The following is a 16,509-nucleotide window of genomic DNA, read 5'->3' on the forward strand; positions in this document are numbered from 1 at the left end:
AAACCCTTTTTTTCTTCTTGCTCCAATTCAACCTAACCATCTGCATAATGCACACCTATTTTTTTATATTTCATTGCTTCTGTGGTCAGAGAGAGTGGTGGACTCTCTGCACAAGCACATCATCAGGTCCTTTCCAGGTCTCTTTGCAATTCTCATTGTCAGCAAATTACCCTGAACCATATAGGATCAGCAGAGAGCTTTTCACTCGTCTCCAGAGAGCCTGAGGTTTTATTGTTTGTTTCTTACCAGACACAGGATATCACTCTGGACCTCAAAAAGTGTTAATGTGTCATGAGAACTTCATATGGCAAGCCAGTGCAGGCCATTTGCATGTCACATTATTTCACAGACCTGAGACACCATTTTAAAAATCTCTTGATGGAACACACATGCCCCTCCCTGAAGTGCTTCTTGTGCTCCTTGGCCTGAGCTGCACCTTCTTTGGAAACAAGTAATTACAGTTCCACTAAAATAGACAGGGATATAGTGATTTCCAGTAGCTAAAGCTCTGCTTGTTCTTTACATAAATAAATGCAAAAGACTGCAGTCCCTGGCCTTGTCTGTCAATTTTGCAGCATGCAGCTAAGAACTTAAGGATGGATGGAAAGCATCTGGAAGCGGAGTTTTAGCTATATGAAGGAATTCTTTATTGGAAGAAAGCTGGAGAAAGCCTGTACCTTCTGCAGTATTTTCCCCAGCTACTCTCTTGTGGCACTGATTTTTACCTGTAATGGGTATCTTGGGTAAAGGACTTCACCCTCTTCACCCAAGTACAGCAGATTTCCAGTAAGATATCTGTACGTGTGCACATGTACATGCGAGGAGAGACAGTGAGTGCTTATTCATGTGTATGTTTTACATGACAGGTGGGTCAGAAGAGACAAACATAGTTTGTCATAAAGTATAATTACACTAGGAAAAGAAAAGGTTGGTGTTGCCTGATTGATCTATTCTTTCTTTGCATATTTATGTGTCATTTCCAGCATGTTAGGAGACTTTAATGTATTCTGACTGATTGCTTTGTCCTCACTTACTCCAGTGTGACTCCATCAGCTTCTCTGGTACTGAACCAATATACCTGAGCATGCCACTAAACAAATATTGGTTCCCGTGCTTTGTTATACAGATGTGACGCAGAGCAGAAACAAACTGATCCTGAGGCCAAGCGTGAGGTGATGAGGACAACACCCTCCAATTACTCCAGTGGTTTCTGGTAAATTTTTCCTTTTTTTTTTTTTCCATTTCAAAAAAATATATTTATTAATAAAATGATTATGAAACACTCCATTCCTAGTCAAATCCTGAGCAGTGAACCAATAGCCAGAGATATTTCATAATGGTGAAACTGGTGAAAATTTACACTGTCAATCCCTTTTTTGTGGTAGGAGTGTTTTGGGTCTTGCCAGACAGGAATGTGTCCAAATCTCTGCTGGTGCCATGTGCTGCACAGGCTGCCCCGATGAGTATGGCAAGTTCATCAAGAGCTGCTGCCTGCAAAAATGAACTCTTGATGCATGTGTGGGGTTTGGGACTTTTTTTTTTTTCCTTTGACTATGTTTTGAAGCTGGCCACAGTTTCCTGTGCAACTCAATCTCCGTGTTCGCAGTGTGCCCCAGTGTCATTTCCGTGGGACTCAACGTGTCAAAAGCTAGGCTGGTGCCTGCAGCCTTGCTTTCCTCTAGTGCCTGCCTCACAGTGCCAGCACCTGTCGGAGATGGAGGTCCCTGCTCCTCATGTTCAAAGCCACATCTGTGTCTCTGCTGGTACACAGCAAGAGGCTATCAGAAGTTTGACAATAGCACAGAAATGTGCTATTTGGGGCTCTTGGACTCATTGCATCAAAAAGTCACGGGGATAAAGAATTTACCAAGATTTAAATTTGTCTTCAGCATTACATGAAAACAGGACTGTTGAGAAGTAAATAATCAGAAAAATATTTAGAAAGGTCGTAAAGTGCCAAGTTTTGAAGATTTAAACCAGTCTTTATGAGCTGGCAGGTTATCTCTGAGGGGAACAACTTATCCTGCCAGAAGTTTCTTGCAAATGCTGCTAAACGACCACTGTCAGAGTCAGCCAATGGGGTCTATTTAAGCTGACCACTGGCCTGATTGATTTTTAGGTACTGAACAACAGAAAATAAGATTAAATCAGAGATTAATCCATGTTATGTAGCTGTGGCCACAACTGATGTGACAGACGTGATGTACAGTTGCAGCAGAGAAAGCAAAACCATTTTCATGAAAAATAGAATGTGCCAACCAAGAAATGACTCAGTCTTTGCAGCATTTCAATAAAAATATCTTTGAGACTCTGCATGGACCCACCTACACTCATATATAGTGTGAGTAGCTTAAGATGTCTAAACTTGTCTCACTATCTCGGGTCAAAAGGAAACCACTCATTAACGGAAAAAATGGTGAACATGATTTAAACACTTTTGAAAGGCACTGTGCTGATAGAAAAGTGCTTTGCTATCTGGAGAGCAAGCACAAACTAAATGGACAGATTTCCCTACACTGATGCAGTAACACACCTTGCTTTGGTCCCAAGAGACTGTTCCACCCGAGGGTGAGAATTTTTTAGCTGAGGAGACCAGGCAGTACCTGCTGTAGCCCATGATGTGATTGTTTATCCTGCCCCTACACCCAAAATGAGCCTGCGTGTGCTCCCATCACCTGTTGGTCAAGTGCCAGGCATCAGCCCCCTCCGTTTGGTCTGGACCAGCTTTGTCCTAGTGACCCAGGGAGCTGTTTGTATCCCATTTCTAATGCCTTGAAACTAAACCCCCTCCTTACTCAGCTGCCACCGGAGCGTCGGTTCCCCACACTCTTCCAGTGCTTGTTCAGCAGCACTGCACGCTGCCTTGGCGCTTGCAGAGCACCCTGATAACAAGCCTATTTGCACATTACAACTGGTGGCCCCTCTGTTTGATGGCCGGCAGCATTAGGCATTTTCTGTTTCATCCCATGGACCTCCCTCTGCCAGGCTGTAGCTCCAGGGACAGGGGTAGACGAGGACTCTATGCACCAGCTGGGCACCTACGAGGACATTTCCACAGCAAGGAGCCATGGAGGCCACCAGCTCCTCGCACCAGAGAAGAGCTCGGCATTGATGGCCATCACCCGCACGTGGCTGGAGCACTGACAGCCCCACCATCCAAGGCCTAGCGAAAACACCCTAACCTTTCCTTATCAGTAAGGTAGGCCTAGATAAATGCCAAAAGACAGAAGCACGGCAGCAGTTTACATGGAGAAAATGCATCCTGCTTATCGTTACAGCTCTCAGTAACATCAAGCTTGGTTCTTTACTCCAGTCTTCATCTGTGCTGGTGTGCTTGTTGTCATCTTATCCGTAAAGTTGTTAAACAGATTTTCCATCTCACTTTGTGGTTTTGACACTTGTATGACAGGTTGTTTTTCCCTGTGCACAGGTTTTCCCTGGAGCTATGATCTCCACGCACAGCTCAAGAAGCCAATAGTGCTTAGTTTGGAGACCTGGGTGTCCCTGCCTCCACCACACTGACTGATGTCATCTAGCCCTGTTGTAGCTGAGGAAACCATTTATGTAGCAAGTTACTTCTTTACTGTGAAAGAATCTATCCTCTTCTAGGCTTAGGGTGGGAGTTTTAACAGCCATTTAACTCTGCTCTTGAGGAATATCACTTTGGTGGGAAAACCTCAACAATTCTTTTCACAATTCCACTCTAATTTCCCTATTCATGCCCTTTTTTAAGATACTTAGACTGCCAGACATAAATTATTATAGGACAGTAATTACTACTCGATATAAAAAAAGAGAGAACAAATACAGAAAAAGGGTTTTTTTCTGTCTTCATGCTTTTAGTGATGTCTCCTCACTCAGTGTACTTGTGACTCTTGTTATTGCACTGTCTGCTTACCAGGGCAGTAGATAGAGTCCAGAAGCCTGCTGAATTAGGTAAGTGTACAGTTATTTTTAACCGAGTTGAACGTTACACGTTCGTATGGCATGTTGTGCAACAGATATACTCTGGTGTCATATGACATTCTGTCCAGACACTTGTCCTAAATTTAGCTCTAAATTTAACCTGAGAGATGTAGGGCAAATAATTAAATGTCAGCCCTGCAAAACAAACCTGTTGCATTGTGATTTGAACTTATAGGAGGCATAAAGCTCTGGTCCTCTCACATGCGTGCTCAAAGCATTCAGTGCAGGACAATGAAGTGGCATTATAAAGGACAGTTCATTTAATCAGGGCTTTAGATACTGTATTTATTACATATAAACTTGACAGCACAGCTAAAACAGTACTGGGTAAATAGAGATGATGGTGTTGTGTCCTTTAGCACAGTCTATTCTGGTTCTTTCGCTGCTCTTGTCTGCACAGCAACCAATGATGTCCCAGTCCTGGCCATCTCATCAGGGGGATCAGGCCAGTGTAGCATGGCAGGAGTCAATGTGGATGACAGCTTGTACCCCTGCTTTGAGTTTCTGAGACCCATGGCAGCAAACCCACTTCCAGTTGGGGTGGCCAGAAGCCACCTTCAGCATTCATCCCAAGCCAGGCTGGAGCCCATCTCTCAGGAACCAGACCCACCTACCCACAGGTAGGAGGGTCCTGCTCTGCTTTGCCACTCCGGTACCATGAGCTAGCATTAGTTTAACTCCAAGTGTATAGAAAGTCATAGTTCCTTGGACTTCATTGTGTGCCCAGTTATGGACATTTCTGCAAGCTCTGAATGTAGGTAGGGGCATCTTTTGTTTTTTGAGGGCTGTTTGTCTGTGACAACAGTAAAGCCAAGACAGATCTGTATCTAGAAAGCCTGTTGTTCTCATGTCCTTGAGGGAAGGGGAGCAGTGCAACAGGTTATGGTATGTATGTATGCATACAGCAAGCACAACAGATAGAAACAAAACAGTCTTAAAGGAATTAGAGGGTACCAGAGAAAAGCATCAAAAGAGACTTTGTTTATAAACTAGCCTAAGGGATTGAATGGAGAGGTAAACACCCATCGTATATTTCCAAAGACTGCTTTGAAAAAAATGTGGAAAGGTTGCTTCCCATCAAAATCAATTTCAGTTTTCCATCATTGCTGTTTTGGAGTTGCTGTTTTTCCCAGGACCTTTGCTATTCACAGTAGCTTGTGTCTCTTGCTGCCATTCTCATCCTCCTGCTCCCCTGCAAGAGCCTTGGAGCAATGGGGTTGCAGCAACATCTCTGAATTTTGTGGATTTTGTAAAGGTCAAGAAAAAGATAAGTCTTTCATTAAAATTCTTACTAACATACTTTATAACATAAGATAAATGATATTTGCACAGCAAAGAGTGACTAAAAGATAATGTTTATGCTTTCCCTCTTCCTCCAAGGAACATGTATTTGTTTATGTAGTCTTTGGGTTGTGTTCGCTTCGTATTAGCATTTCATGTTCCCTCTGACTGATTCCTCTTTCAGTTTGAGTCGGTGGATGTGACCTTATGATGACATTTGCAGAGAGGCAGTGACTGCAGTAGCTGTATGCTCTTCCAAAGCAGTGCAGGTCCAGGCTGAGTCATCAGATACATGAAATGGGGCTTAGGACCCTGGATACTTGGTGTTCCCCTATGTGCTGATGTTGTATTTCCAGAGGATTGAGGACTCTGTTTTGTTTGCATCTGAAAGGTAAAAATTTTCTGCAAGGAGCCACTGTGCAGAGGTGGAAGTTGCACACTGAGCCGAAGTCCACCCTGACTCAGGGGTGTGAGTCAGGAGCTGTTAGCGTGGGATAAATTCCTCCAGAAAGGGGAATTGTGTTCTGAGTAGAGTCATCTCAAAACACCTCCTTCTTTGCAGCAATGAAGTATTTGGGCAGCACAGTCAGCAAGAAGTAATGCATATTGTATTCCCTACCCCTGGGCATGTGTGACATCCTGCACCTTTTCCCATACAAGTGCCTCTGGCTCCTCGCCTCTCTCAGGGTACTGGGGCCAAAGCAATCATTAGCTCTTGCAAAAGAAATTGAAACCATCTTCCCCATTGGGAGTTTCTATCTTCTCGTTATTTGAACATGGGTTGTATAGCGGGAGGCACAGGAGGGTTGCTTTTGGTTCTGGTATTTGCATTTAATCTTTGGGAGTATCTGATAGAAGCACAGCATGGCAACACCGAATGCAAAGCTCTGCTCTCTGCAATATGATTGCTAAAGGTACAGAGATGTGTGCCCTAGGTCTATGCTCTCAGTGAAATACGCCACCCATTTTGCTGTCTTTCTACAGTAAAAACGTTCAGACAAGGCACAAGTAACAAGGGAACTGTTCGAGGTAATTGGTGCACAAAGCAGATTGCTGTTTTGTGGCAAAGTATTACAAGGATTTTCTGTGCAGGGACCGTTATTGTCACAACTAATCAGTATTTTCTTCCTTTCAGAACAGCCACCCATGAGCTAAGGGTTCAGGTGCAGTAGAGTTAGTCATCATTGGTAGTTATACAGACAAGAATACAGATTGTGTTAATGTCCATTCTCACCTGCATTTCGTCATGTTTTGGCACATCTGTGGCAGCTCTGCCCACAGAATGAGTTTGTTACAAGCTCATCGATCTCCCGAGATGCACAAATGAACAGTTGCCTAATTCAGTTTTGTCTTAAAACAAACCAGCACTTAGTAATGCTGAAGGGTTACTTAATTCAACTAATGGAAATAAAGACTCTGAACAAACCAAAAACTTAAGGAAATGTTCTTCTCCTCACTATTTTGAGTAAACATGAAGAATAAAGCAAATCTTGCTGTTTGTTTCCCCATTTATTATTTTGATGTGGTCATCCTTCTTTGTCTTCTCTCAGATTCAAATCGCGTTTAATATGCTTTTATTGCTCTGTTTGTGAGACCCTAGCTGACTCCCCCATCAGCATGAGTTGGCTATTTCCATTATTTTCTATTTAAAGAGAAAGCAAACAGATCTAATATGCAGCGTCCAAATTTGAAATCTGTCCCAGAAAATGGTGTAAATTTATGTATTTATTTTTGCAGGTGACATTTTGTAATCTCTTGGAATGTCTTGGGGTTAAGCTGAAAATGCAGATCCATAACTGTGCGTGCCCCAAGGGAAATATTAACAAATCTGATGCAAAGCTAATAAATCATAACGATTGTTATTATTATGCTTTTGATGTGTTGTAGTAAAGCCACAACATTGTTTTATTGCAAAAAAAAATCAACCCCAAATATATGATTTCATTCCTGTATAGTAATATTTAATTAATATTTCAAAATTCTATGAGGTCTTCCTCTGTCAATACCAAAGTATTTCACAGATCCTAATTAAATAAGGTCTTTTCAGCAATTTCTGTCCATATAAGTAGTCTTATTGGCTTACCATCAGCAAGGAATTTTGGGCTCTTCTCCAAAGTTAATGCACTTGATTATTTCCACTGCACTAGTGTAGAAAATGAGACACAGAGGAGTTAAATAATTTACTCAAGACAAGAGAGAGAGTTAGTGGTATCTGAAAATAGATCTTCTGAAGCAGAGTCCTGCACTTTTATTGGAAAATGGTGCAGCAGCGTTCACAGGAGCTCCAAATACATCAAAGGGGTGCACGGGGCTTTGCGAGGAAACCCAGGAATGTGGGAGGGAAGGGAATTGCAATGTGCTTGGTGTGAATGGCATGGGGAACCACCTGCAACATTCATAGCTGATGGGACTTCAGCCCCAGTATCTTTTTTATAATGATGAGCAGTCCATCCCAGAAGATGTAGGCACCCTTGCCTCTGCCAAACGTGAATCTGCCTCAAAATACCGACATTTTTCCTTGAGTTTAGTGGGACATCAAGTCAGCCACAAGAGTGCCAAGGGTGTGGATCTGATGAGACTGCCAAAAGGCAAGCAGAAGTGTTAAATGTGGGAGATAGTCACTCTTGGTTTTAAGCCAAGGCTGGTTACAAACTTAAAGTAATATCAGGAAAAAAAGTGCTGGGTGTTATTTAAAAGTCACAGAGGGTTGGCTGCTGTGTTTTCAAGTGTGTAAGAGGTTCATACCCTCTTGGTAATGACATCCAGGGCTCCTTCGTCTGCCACAGTAGCTTCTAGTGTCCTTAACTTTGGACAAAACAGCAGTCCTAGCATTAGTACTGTTACCACAAGTTGGCAAGACAAAAACTCTCTAAAATTCGTTTGGGAATTTTAGAAAGCAAACATTCCTTATTACAGCACTGGATGCATGGGGCATCACTCCTCCTAACGTGCATACCCAGAGATGCTCAATACTTTGTTTATATTAGTGCAATTTATACATATTCATCACTTTTCCAGGAATGAGTACACATATTCATGCTTTTTCTCAGAACTCATTATCATAAGGATCCACCCCTTTGCACAAACTCATTTTATCATCTCGGGGGTCCTGCAGGACCCTCTGGTGGTTGTTCTTACTTGTCCCCTGGGTAAACCCTTGAGTCTTGATATCAAATAAGGGCATACTTGGTCTATATGCCAACTTGCAGGTTGCAACGTTTGCTTGAATGGGTTTTTGTCTTGTTCAAGTAGTCTGTTGCTCCTGTCCTTTTAGTTATCTTGTTCCTGCCTTGCTCTACTAACTTTATTGAACAGTACTTCTGCTATTCCTGGCCTTGCTTTACTATCTTTATTGAACAATGCTTTAATTTTGTTGATTCTGCATTAGTGCTGAGGGGCAGACGGTTTTGCGGGCAGCAGAGGAGGTGGACATGTCAGATACTGGCCATCCTGTCATGCTGGAGCAAGTCAGATCGAGGAGCAAGCATGGAGCGGGAATGACACTGGTGGTCCTGAAAGACCCTAAAAGCAAAGCAGGTGAGTTGCAAGGGATCACCTATTAGTGGATGATATGGTCCTGCTAAATTGGTTCCCTTCAAGATTGCTCTTGTTAAGCCTTAGCCAGGGGGTGTTTATGCACTGGCAGGGTGAGCACAGATAGCCTGAGGCTCGACGAGCTACTCGGAAAGGAAATCAGATCCACTGAAATCTAGGCTTTACTATCTTTATATGCAATGTTTTGCTATGGGAATCAGTGAAGAAGGAGCTGAAGGAAAAAGCATAGCCATCGTTTTGATACTGTATTATACTCTTTCCCTTCATACATTGTATTAGCTGGACAACGACCTAGAAACCTTCCCAAACACAGTATTATCCCCATGTTCCAGCTAATCCAGCAGTGACAATTCTCCTGTATTTGCCTGACTGTTTTCTTCTAGCTCATCCCTGGATCAGTGCTATCTCACCCTTGGCTAGCTTGCCTTCTGCCAGATGTGGGGAAGATGGCTACCACTTCACATTAATGGTCTTGAGGAATCTGAGAGAGGGTCTGTCATTCACATTTACGTAGTATAAGAGCAGTTCTTTTCCAGTAGTAAGCTCTTACAAATACAACTTGGAACAGGTTCACAGCTGCTTTTGTCATCTTTTGGAATCCTGAAGTCTCAAACTTGCAGCCTTAAAAATACATGAACCACTCTAAAACATCAATAAATACCCACAAAGTACTTGCCTGTTTCATTTAACAAACAGCAGCTAAAAGAAAAGTAAATTGAGCTCCCTTCTCCCCAAGTAAATAAAACTCTCCAGGACAACCTATTTTATTTCAAAATTATACGGCAATCTTTTTTTTTCTCTTTAGGTTCCAGAAACATGTCCATATATGGTCTTCTTGTCAGGGACAATAAATAATGATGTAATAGAAAGGTCAACTTTGTGTCATTTAGCTACAGGATGCTTGATGAAGTGAAGTTCTTCAGATAATGCAACAAAGAAGAAGTTTAGGATGGATAAAAGTTTCTGCCGTGCATCTTCAAACAGGAAATCTGAGATTCAGAACAACTTATATTTTGGCTTGTATTCGCTGATCATGGGGTGATCCAGAAATAAACTCCAGGCTTCAAAGCGAGAGTGTTTCAAAGCTGTCCTGCAGTTGATCGAAACATCCAGGCAAAGCAGGGAGATGAATACCAGCGAGGATTTTCTGAATTAAGACTTAATCAAGGAGATAACCCATTTCAACAATATTATTACCCTTTTATTTCAGAACAAAAAGGTAATGCAAATATGCATGTTTTGAACTTATTTAGCATTTTCAATCTGCCAGTTTGCTATGTCTATGCAAATATTTATTTCTATAACCTAACACCCTAACGCAGTCTTGGGAGTTTTGTGGTTTGTTTTTGGGTTGGATTTTTTTTCAAATAAGCCATAAAACACTCACGGTGTTAAGCAGAACTGTAGCTCTGCCATTTCCTTATTTTTCTTTTATTTGTAGATGATGCTTGTATCTTTATCCCTGGAATAACTTGCTCAGAAATAATTGTCATCGTTGTTACAACTTGTTAAGGTACAATGTAGTGTGTGAGCACTTCAATGAGTGTGAAGGCAAAAAAAACAACACCAGCAAATTATTTCTTTCATTTATAAATTTCCAGTTGTTATGACACAAAGTTAATATTGCACTGAATGCTGTGTGAATTAATGCTTTCTGAAAAGAAACAAAAGGTTGCAGGTGTATGCATTTCCAGTAAAGAATTTGCACAGAATCACGATTTGATGGCATCATAACGTATGCCAGACTGATAGGTGACCTGTTTTGACAGCTGGGACTGGACAAGGAGATTTGTTTGCTTGGAGGATTCTTCTGGGAAGCCTGGCTTTGCTCCTTCAGCACTGGGCTAGAACTGGAGCGGATTGCATAAGCTGTCATTACAAAATATATTTGCCTGTTGCCGCAGCTGGACAGCATGAGGTGTCATTCTCCTGAAGTCCCGGCTCTGGCAGATCGGATGGGCACTGAGATCTTTCTGTTTTTCAAAAATCATTTGCTTCCCAGAGGTAGTTGTCCAATTTAATATCCTTTGAGAACTCCAAAGATTTATCTGGAAACTGACCTAAAATAAACAAAAATGTGCGTACTTTGAGTGCTGCAAACTGGTCTAGTTGCCATTGCCAACAGAGGATCTGGCCTGAAAGGTGCCACAGTAAGAGCTAAAGTGGAGGCTTGGCTTACCGTGAAGGCTTCCAGCCGTGCTTACCTTCCCCAGTATGTGCTGCTGCTGCTCTCAGAAGTAAAAAAGCAAATATACAGAAAGGCAAATACGTATCTGCACAAGCTGGGGCTCAATCATTCCTTGCAAAAAGCAAACGAGCAAGCTGCTCCTCTCCTCTCTCTTTTGCAGCCTCCAAAGACTTGTTTTTGTTTTCAGAAATGTGGTTTATCACACCCTGAGCCATAAATACTGAGGTCCTGTATTGAGTTACAAGCTGACTGGGGTAAACTGAGTGCAAAGGCAGGCAGAGTCCATGGCTCTGCTCCCTTAATGACCTTGTCATTCACCTGCCACCCTCCTCTGACAGCAAGAAGTAATTCTGCTAATTCTGCTGCCTGGGATCTATTGAAGGAGGACAGGCAGCCTTGCTAAGCTTTTCTTTAAGGAAGTGCTATCAATGGGGACCAGTTGTTTCAGATGCTAATGGTATTGAATAGCATGGCTCTGCATGCTCAAAGCCAGCTGTAATCCTTGTTGTTTATTTATGTTGCATCAGAGATCAGAGGCCCATTCTACCGAGCACTGTATGTGGACAGAGCTTGCAGTCCAAATATAATAGAAACCTAAAAAAGCTTTTGCCACAGTGTTAGTGGTTACTAACAGTCACCCTGGTGAGTAGTACCTTTGGTTTCGAAGATCTGCCAGGTACAGCTGCTCCTCCAAGCAGGGCAGAGTATCGCAGTCTGGACCTGCCACAAGCATTTCATTTCTGACCTTACCTTCTGGTCACTGGATGCAGCTAAGGCACCTCTGCATGGGACAGGCCTGATCTCTATATCTAAATAAACCAACTTGCGCTGAAATAGGGATGGCAAAATTAAGAATCAGGATCAGGCCCTATGTAGAAATGATAATAAATTTAGATCCAGAAGATCTTGTCAGACTGAGCTGCTAAATGGCAGCACAGGCAGCAGCATCCTAACGTGTCTCTGCCAAGGGAGACCACTAATGAAGCCATTCATACCTGACAGCAAAGTGATCTCTAAGGAATATGGGCACTATACCCACAGCTTTAAAAATCACGTTCTGCTCTTAAAGCAGAGGCAATCCTGTGGGCTCCCCACCTGTGAGATGGGCTCTTGGGCTGCCAGAGAAATGCAGGGCACAGCCAAACATCAAAACCTCTCCCCAAAACCTGGAATTAGGGTGAGCAGTAAACCCAGCGTTCAACTTAAAAATCTGATTCCAATACTTTATAGCTACAGCAAGCAAGCTCAGAGCAAGCAAATAGGTTCAAGCTGCATTTAGAAAGACCACTTTGGCTGGATCTTACTTATTCAAACTGGATCAACCATTCCTAGCAACCCAGACTGATATTTTTTTTTCACACTTCTGTTACAGAAGCTTATAGCTTACAGTGCATTTGTATAGTGGGCTTTCATAAGGTTGTGGTAGGTCACCACTGGCCACAGATGGGGCTACCTTAGCCCTGCTGTGTCAGCTGAGCCAGGGTGGGTCCGAGTGGCTAGAGCAGTGCCAGGTGATGCCACCAAGCTCAGCTGCAGCCAAAGAAGGTTAAACTTAATCCGTCTGTGCTCCAGCTGAAGGTATGAGCTTGGCCATTACCACAGCTCAGCTGGCTCACTGGGGCTTGTCACAGAAACAACTTGAACCAGTGCCTGAGCCCTGTGGCTCTACAGCTTCAAATAAAAGCCTCTCCAGGTGGAAGGGGAGAGTGATGGCTCTGCTCTGGGCCACCGCACAGCAAGCTGTACGGAGGAGGCATATGTCATACCTCCTGCCAAACTGAGATGCACCACGCAGGTCAGTCTGAGGTAGGGGAGATGGGTGGAGGGAAACAAGAAAGGCTGGAAGCCCAAATGGAACCATCTCTGCCAAGAGTCAGGACAGCCAAAGTTGTCCTTGGCTATCAGGACGGACCCAAAAGCTCCTGCAGGCCCAGGATGTGACCCTCACACCTTCATTGGGGTTGTGCCAGTTAGATGAGCAGAACTAAAAGCTTTTGCTATTTTGAGCCCCATGATGTTTCTTGCTGCAGGATGAGTCAGTGGCGGGAGCTGCAGCCAGCACTGTTGTTTCTGCACTCTGTGGGACTCCTGTCAAAATATTTAGATTACTGAGGATCACCAACATGCAGGGGAGGTTCTCCCTTTTCTCTGAGAGTGGGTGGGACCCAGTTAACCCATACAAAGAATAAGAGGGTGAAATAGGAGTTATTCTCAAACTCAAAATCTTCTTTTTCCCTCTCTATGCCTCACTGAGGTGTGAAACAAAAGGAGGAAGGAGGGGAAGATGTCCAGCAATGGCCTTTATACCCAGAACCATAGTGGATTTAGGGAGGCACCTAAATCAGTTAGCCCATCTGTGCCAGAGTGCAGATTTGCATTGGCAGTAGTCTCCTGTACATTCCTCAAAGCCCTGACTGCCCACAAAGGGACTCCAGCACACAGCTCAGAAGCATGGTGAGGCTGGACTCCCTGCCTGCTCTGCTCTCAGGATGCTGGTGGTGGGGCTGAGGAGGATAGAGGGATCTGTGCCCCATGTTCCCCTGGCACAGGTTGCCCTTGAAGAGAAGCCCTTATGTCTCCATTCTTGCCTCCTCCCAAGAGTCATTGTGCATCACCTCTATTAGGAGCTTACAATCAGATCCTGCCCTCTCCATTAACTGCTTAGCTTAGGTCTCTGAGTCACCATTGGGGCCAGGTCCCTACATTTAGGCATTGCAGTGCTGGATGCTGCAGACAAGCCTTCTGACTTCAGCCCGTGGGTTTCACACATCCGCAGTGCACCGGTCACTGAGTGAGTATGTAGGCTGACAGACTATGAAAGGGCTGCCTATCATGCCAGGAGTTGAGCAAGCCAAGCGGCAGCAGAAACTGCTGGGAAAACAAAGCTGTGTCATGGTTCTTGGCCAGGGGCGGGCTGGAGCACAACCAAGAACAGGTACTGGAGTGGCTGGGGCACAGGGCTATCCATACGGAGCAGCTCCATACAGGAGCTATCAGTGATTTGATGCCTGGGCTTAGTTCCTTGGGACAGTGAGAGTCATAGCAGAGCTGAGGCACACCAGCTCTCGCTGGAGAAGGTAACCAACCGCAGCCATGAGAGATCTGGCTGAAAATTAAAAAAGAAAACCCAGGAAAACTGGGTTGCATTCTTTACAGCAACAGGAGGTTTTATTTTGGCAGTTTTCATGGCTGTTAAATACATCCCTTATTGTTGCAAGTCATAATGTCAGTCTGAAATCTGCTGGGCTTCCCTTTACTCTGAACTCTTCCCACTTCTGGGGTGTGCTTGGAGTCTGAGGTGGCTATTGATGTGGGAGATACCACCATTTCTGAAGTGAAATGCTCTAAATCCAAGATTTTAAGTTACTTATTACTTGATTCAAGCTCTTGCAATTTCTTTAAACTCTGCATTAGTTTCTTTTTAAAAAATTATGGTTCGAGAAACAAACATGAGTGTCCTGACATGCACAGATACAGCTCAGTTGCCATTTGGGGTCAGGACCGTCTCTTGGCCATGCACGCGGCAGCGAGGACCGCTAGAGCAGGGCAATCTCCTGGCATGAGGTTCGTGGCATGCTGGACCCCACTGCCATTGAAGTTGGTGCCAGTCCCTGGGCAGCCAGGCTGCCCTAGGCGTTCGGTGAGCCAGGGACAAAGTCCCAGCCTGCTGGAGAGAGCAGCTGCAGGTGGAAGAGGAGCTGGAGGCTTCCCTCTATCAGCGGTGCCTGGAGGCAGGTTCTGAGCAGCGGAAGGCTGGGGTGGCTCGGGTGGCTCTGCCAGGTGGCCCAGCTCAGCTTGGCCCATGGCCAGGGAGGGTAGGGCTGTGGGGAGCTGGAGACCAGCCCTGTTGTGGCATCACTGGGGCAGAGACTGACAGCCCCCAGGAGGGGCTTTGCCAGCAACCCCACAGGTGCACCCATCCAGCCCCTCATCTCTCTGTGCCTGGAGGACATGCCTTCCCAGTGCCTTTCTGCTAGCTCCCTGTCCTGTCCATGGGCAGCCTGTAGCCGTTGCTCCTCATCCCAGCGTTCTCCATGATTATACACAGTTCTCACTGCCTGAGGTGCTTATAAAAAGCAAACCTTTCCCCCTTGGCTGTCATCTTCTTAAAAGAGGCAAGCTTTTCCATCTTCCCCCATGAAATAAGCCCTTGGCTCTTGAACACTGGTGGCCAGAGTGCTCTCTGGCATCTGGATGAGATCCTGCTAGAGTATGAAACTATTCATGGCTGAATAGTTCCTCTCGCTGCTGGAAATACCGCAGAATTTTGGATTGTTTTTGCCATTTTTGAGTCCATGCTGTGGTGATGGTTCACAGTCATTCTGTGATTGCCGAGTGTGATGTTTCCCCCTTCCCTCATTTCCAGGTCTTAACCACTAGTTTTTAGAAGAGAGTCTGACTAGAAGTCTTAAAGCTCATGACCTTGAACTTTGTTCTGTGAAAAACCAAAAATCAGAAGTGAAACTGAGCAGTCATGTTCCTCTCCTCAATGAGTGAAACAAAGAAAGTCACTTCAAAGAATAGCTTTGCATGTTGCTTGAGAGATCTCCCGATATGGTGGAAAAAATTGCTCTACAGAGTCTCTTTACACTTCATGGTGGAGAACTTGCCCTTGCACAACACCAGCAGACAGACAGGCAAACCTCTTCTCTTAATTTTCTGCAATTAGAGCAAGAAATAAAACAAACAAACAAAAAAAACCAAACAACAAAAAGAGATGTCCATTGGTGATCTCCTAAATTAATTTCAAAGCTGTATTTCTTTAATCTTAGTGGATTTCCTTTACCTATTTTTCTTTTGAATTGTGGTAACCAGAATAAGTAGATAAAAACCTGCCTTGCTTGCAGCAGCTCCCTTCCCTTTTTCAAACACCAGCTAAATCAGTTACTTCTATTTGACGTAAAGTTCATTAACTTTATATAATGTTCTCTCCCCAGTGAAGGATTTCTGAAGGGTTTTCTGATCAGTCGAATCAAGAGGCAGAGCTGAACAAAAGCACAAGATAGCCGAGTGTCTTTCTTTCGTTTTCCAGATTTTGATGATCACAATTTCCTTTTACAGGAAAGAAAAAAATAAAGATAAAAATGGCTACAACGGCAGCAAATACTCAAAGACAAACGATAGGCTGTGAGGAATACAGTCTGTACAGTAGCTTGAGTGAAGACGAGCTTATAAAGATGGCCATCCAGCAGAGCTTGGAAGAGGACCCTGTGGGTCAGCCAGCTGCCCAGAGCCACCAGAAGTCGATGGTGGCGGGTCCCAGCGAGGCGACCCTCCCCAGCCGTGCCAGCAGCCACAACCCGCCCTACCACATCTACCCGTGGCAAAGGTGAGTGAGCGCCTGCCTGAGCTGTGCCGTCCCTGCAAACACCCTGCCTGGGAAGAGCGAAACCAGTTCCCTGTCTAAACACGTGCTTTCTAATTAGCTTTACCAGGCAGCTGCTCCGCGAGTCTCTCATTAGTTTGAAAGCCGGAGTCTGCTATTAATGTAATGAGGTCAACAATTCATGCCCTCACAG

General features: G+C 44.3%; 1 protein-coding gene across 1 annotated transcript in view; it reads left to right on the forward strand.

Annotated features, from left to right (window-relative positions):
• ASB2 (ankyrin repeat and SOCS box containing 2) overlaps nt 1–16,509 on the forward strand; it is a 51,506-nt gene that overhangs the window by 8,981 nt on the left and 26,016 nt on the right. The window contains exons 2-5 of the mRNA XM_074148383.1: nt 1,127–1,213; nt 8,636–8,784; nt 9,608–10,021; nt 16,052–16,319. Coding sequence (XP_074004484.1) covers nt 16,075–16,319 — 245 coding nt within the window. The 5' untranslated portion in view covers nt 1,127–1,213; nt 8,636–8,784; nt 9,608–10,021; nt 16,052–16,074. The remainder of the gene's footprint in view (nt 1–1,126; nt 1,214–8,635; nt 8,785–9,607; nt 10,022–16,051; nt 16,320–16,509) is intronic.

The sequence above is a fragment of the Numenius arquata genome, chromosome 6 (assembly GCF_964106895.1).
Source record: "Numenius arquata chromosome 6, bNumArq3.hap1.1, whole genome shotgun sequence".
NCBI classification, from domain to species: Eukaryota; Metazoa; Chordata; class Aves; order Charadriiformes; family Scolopacidae; genus Numenius; species Numenius arquata.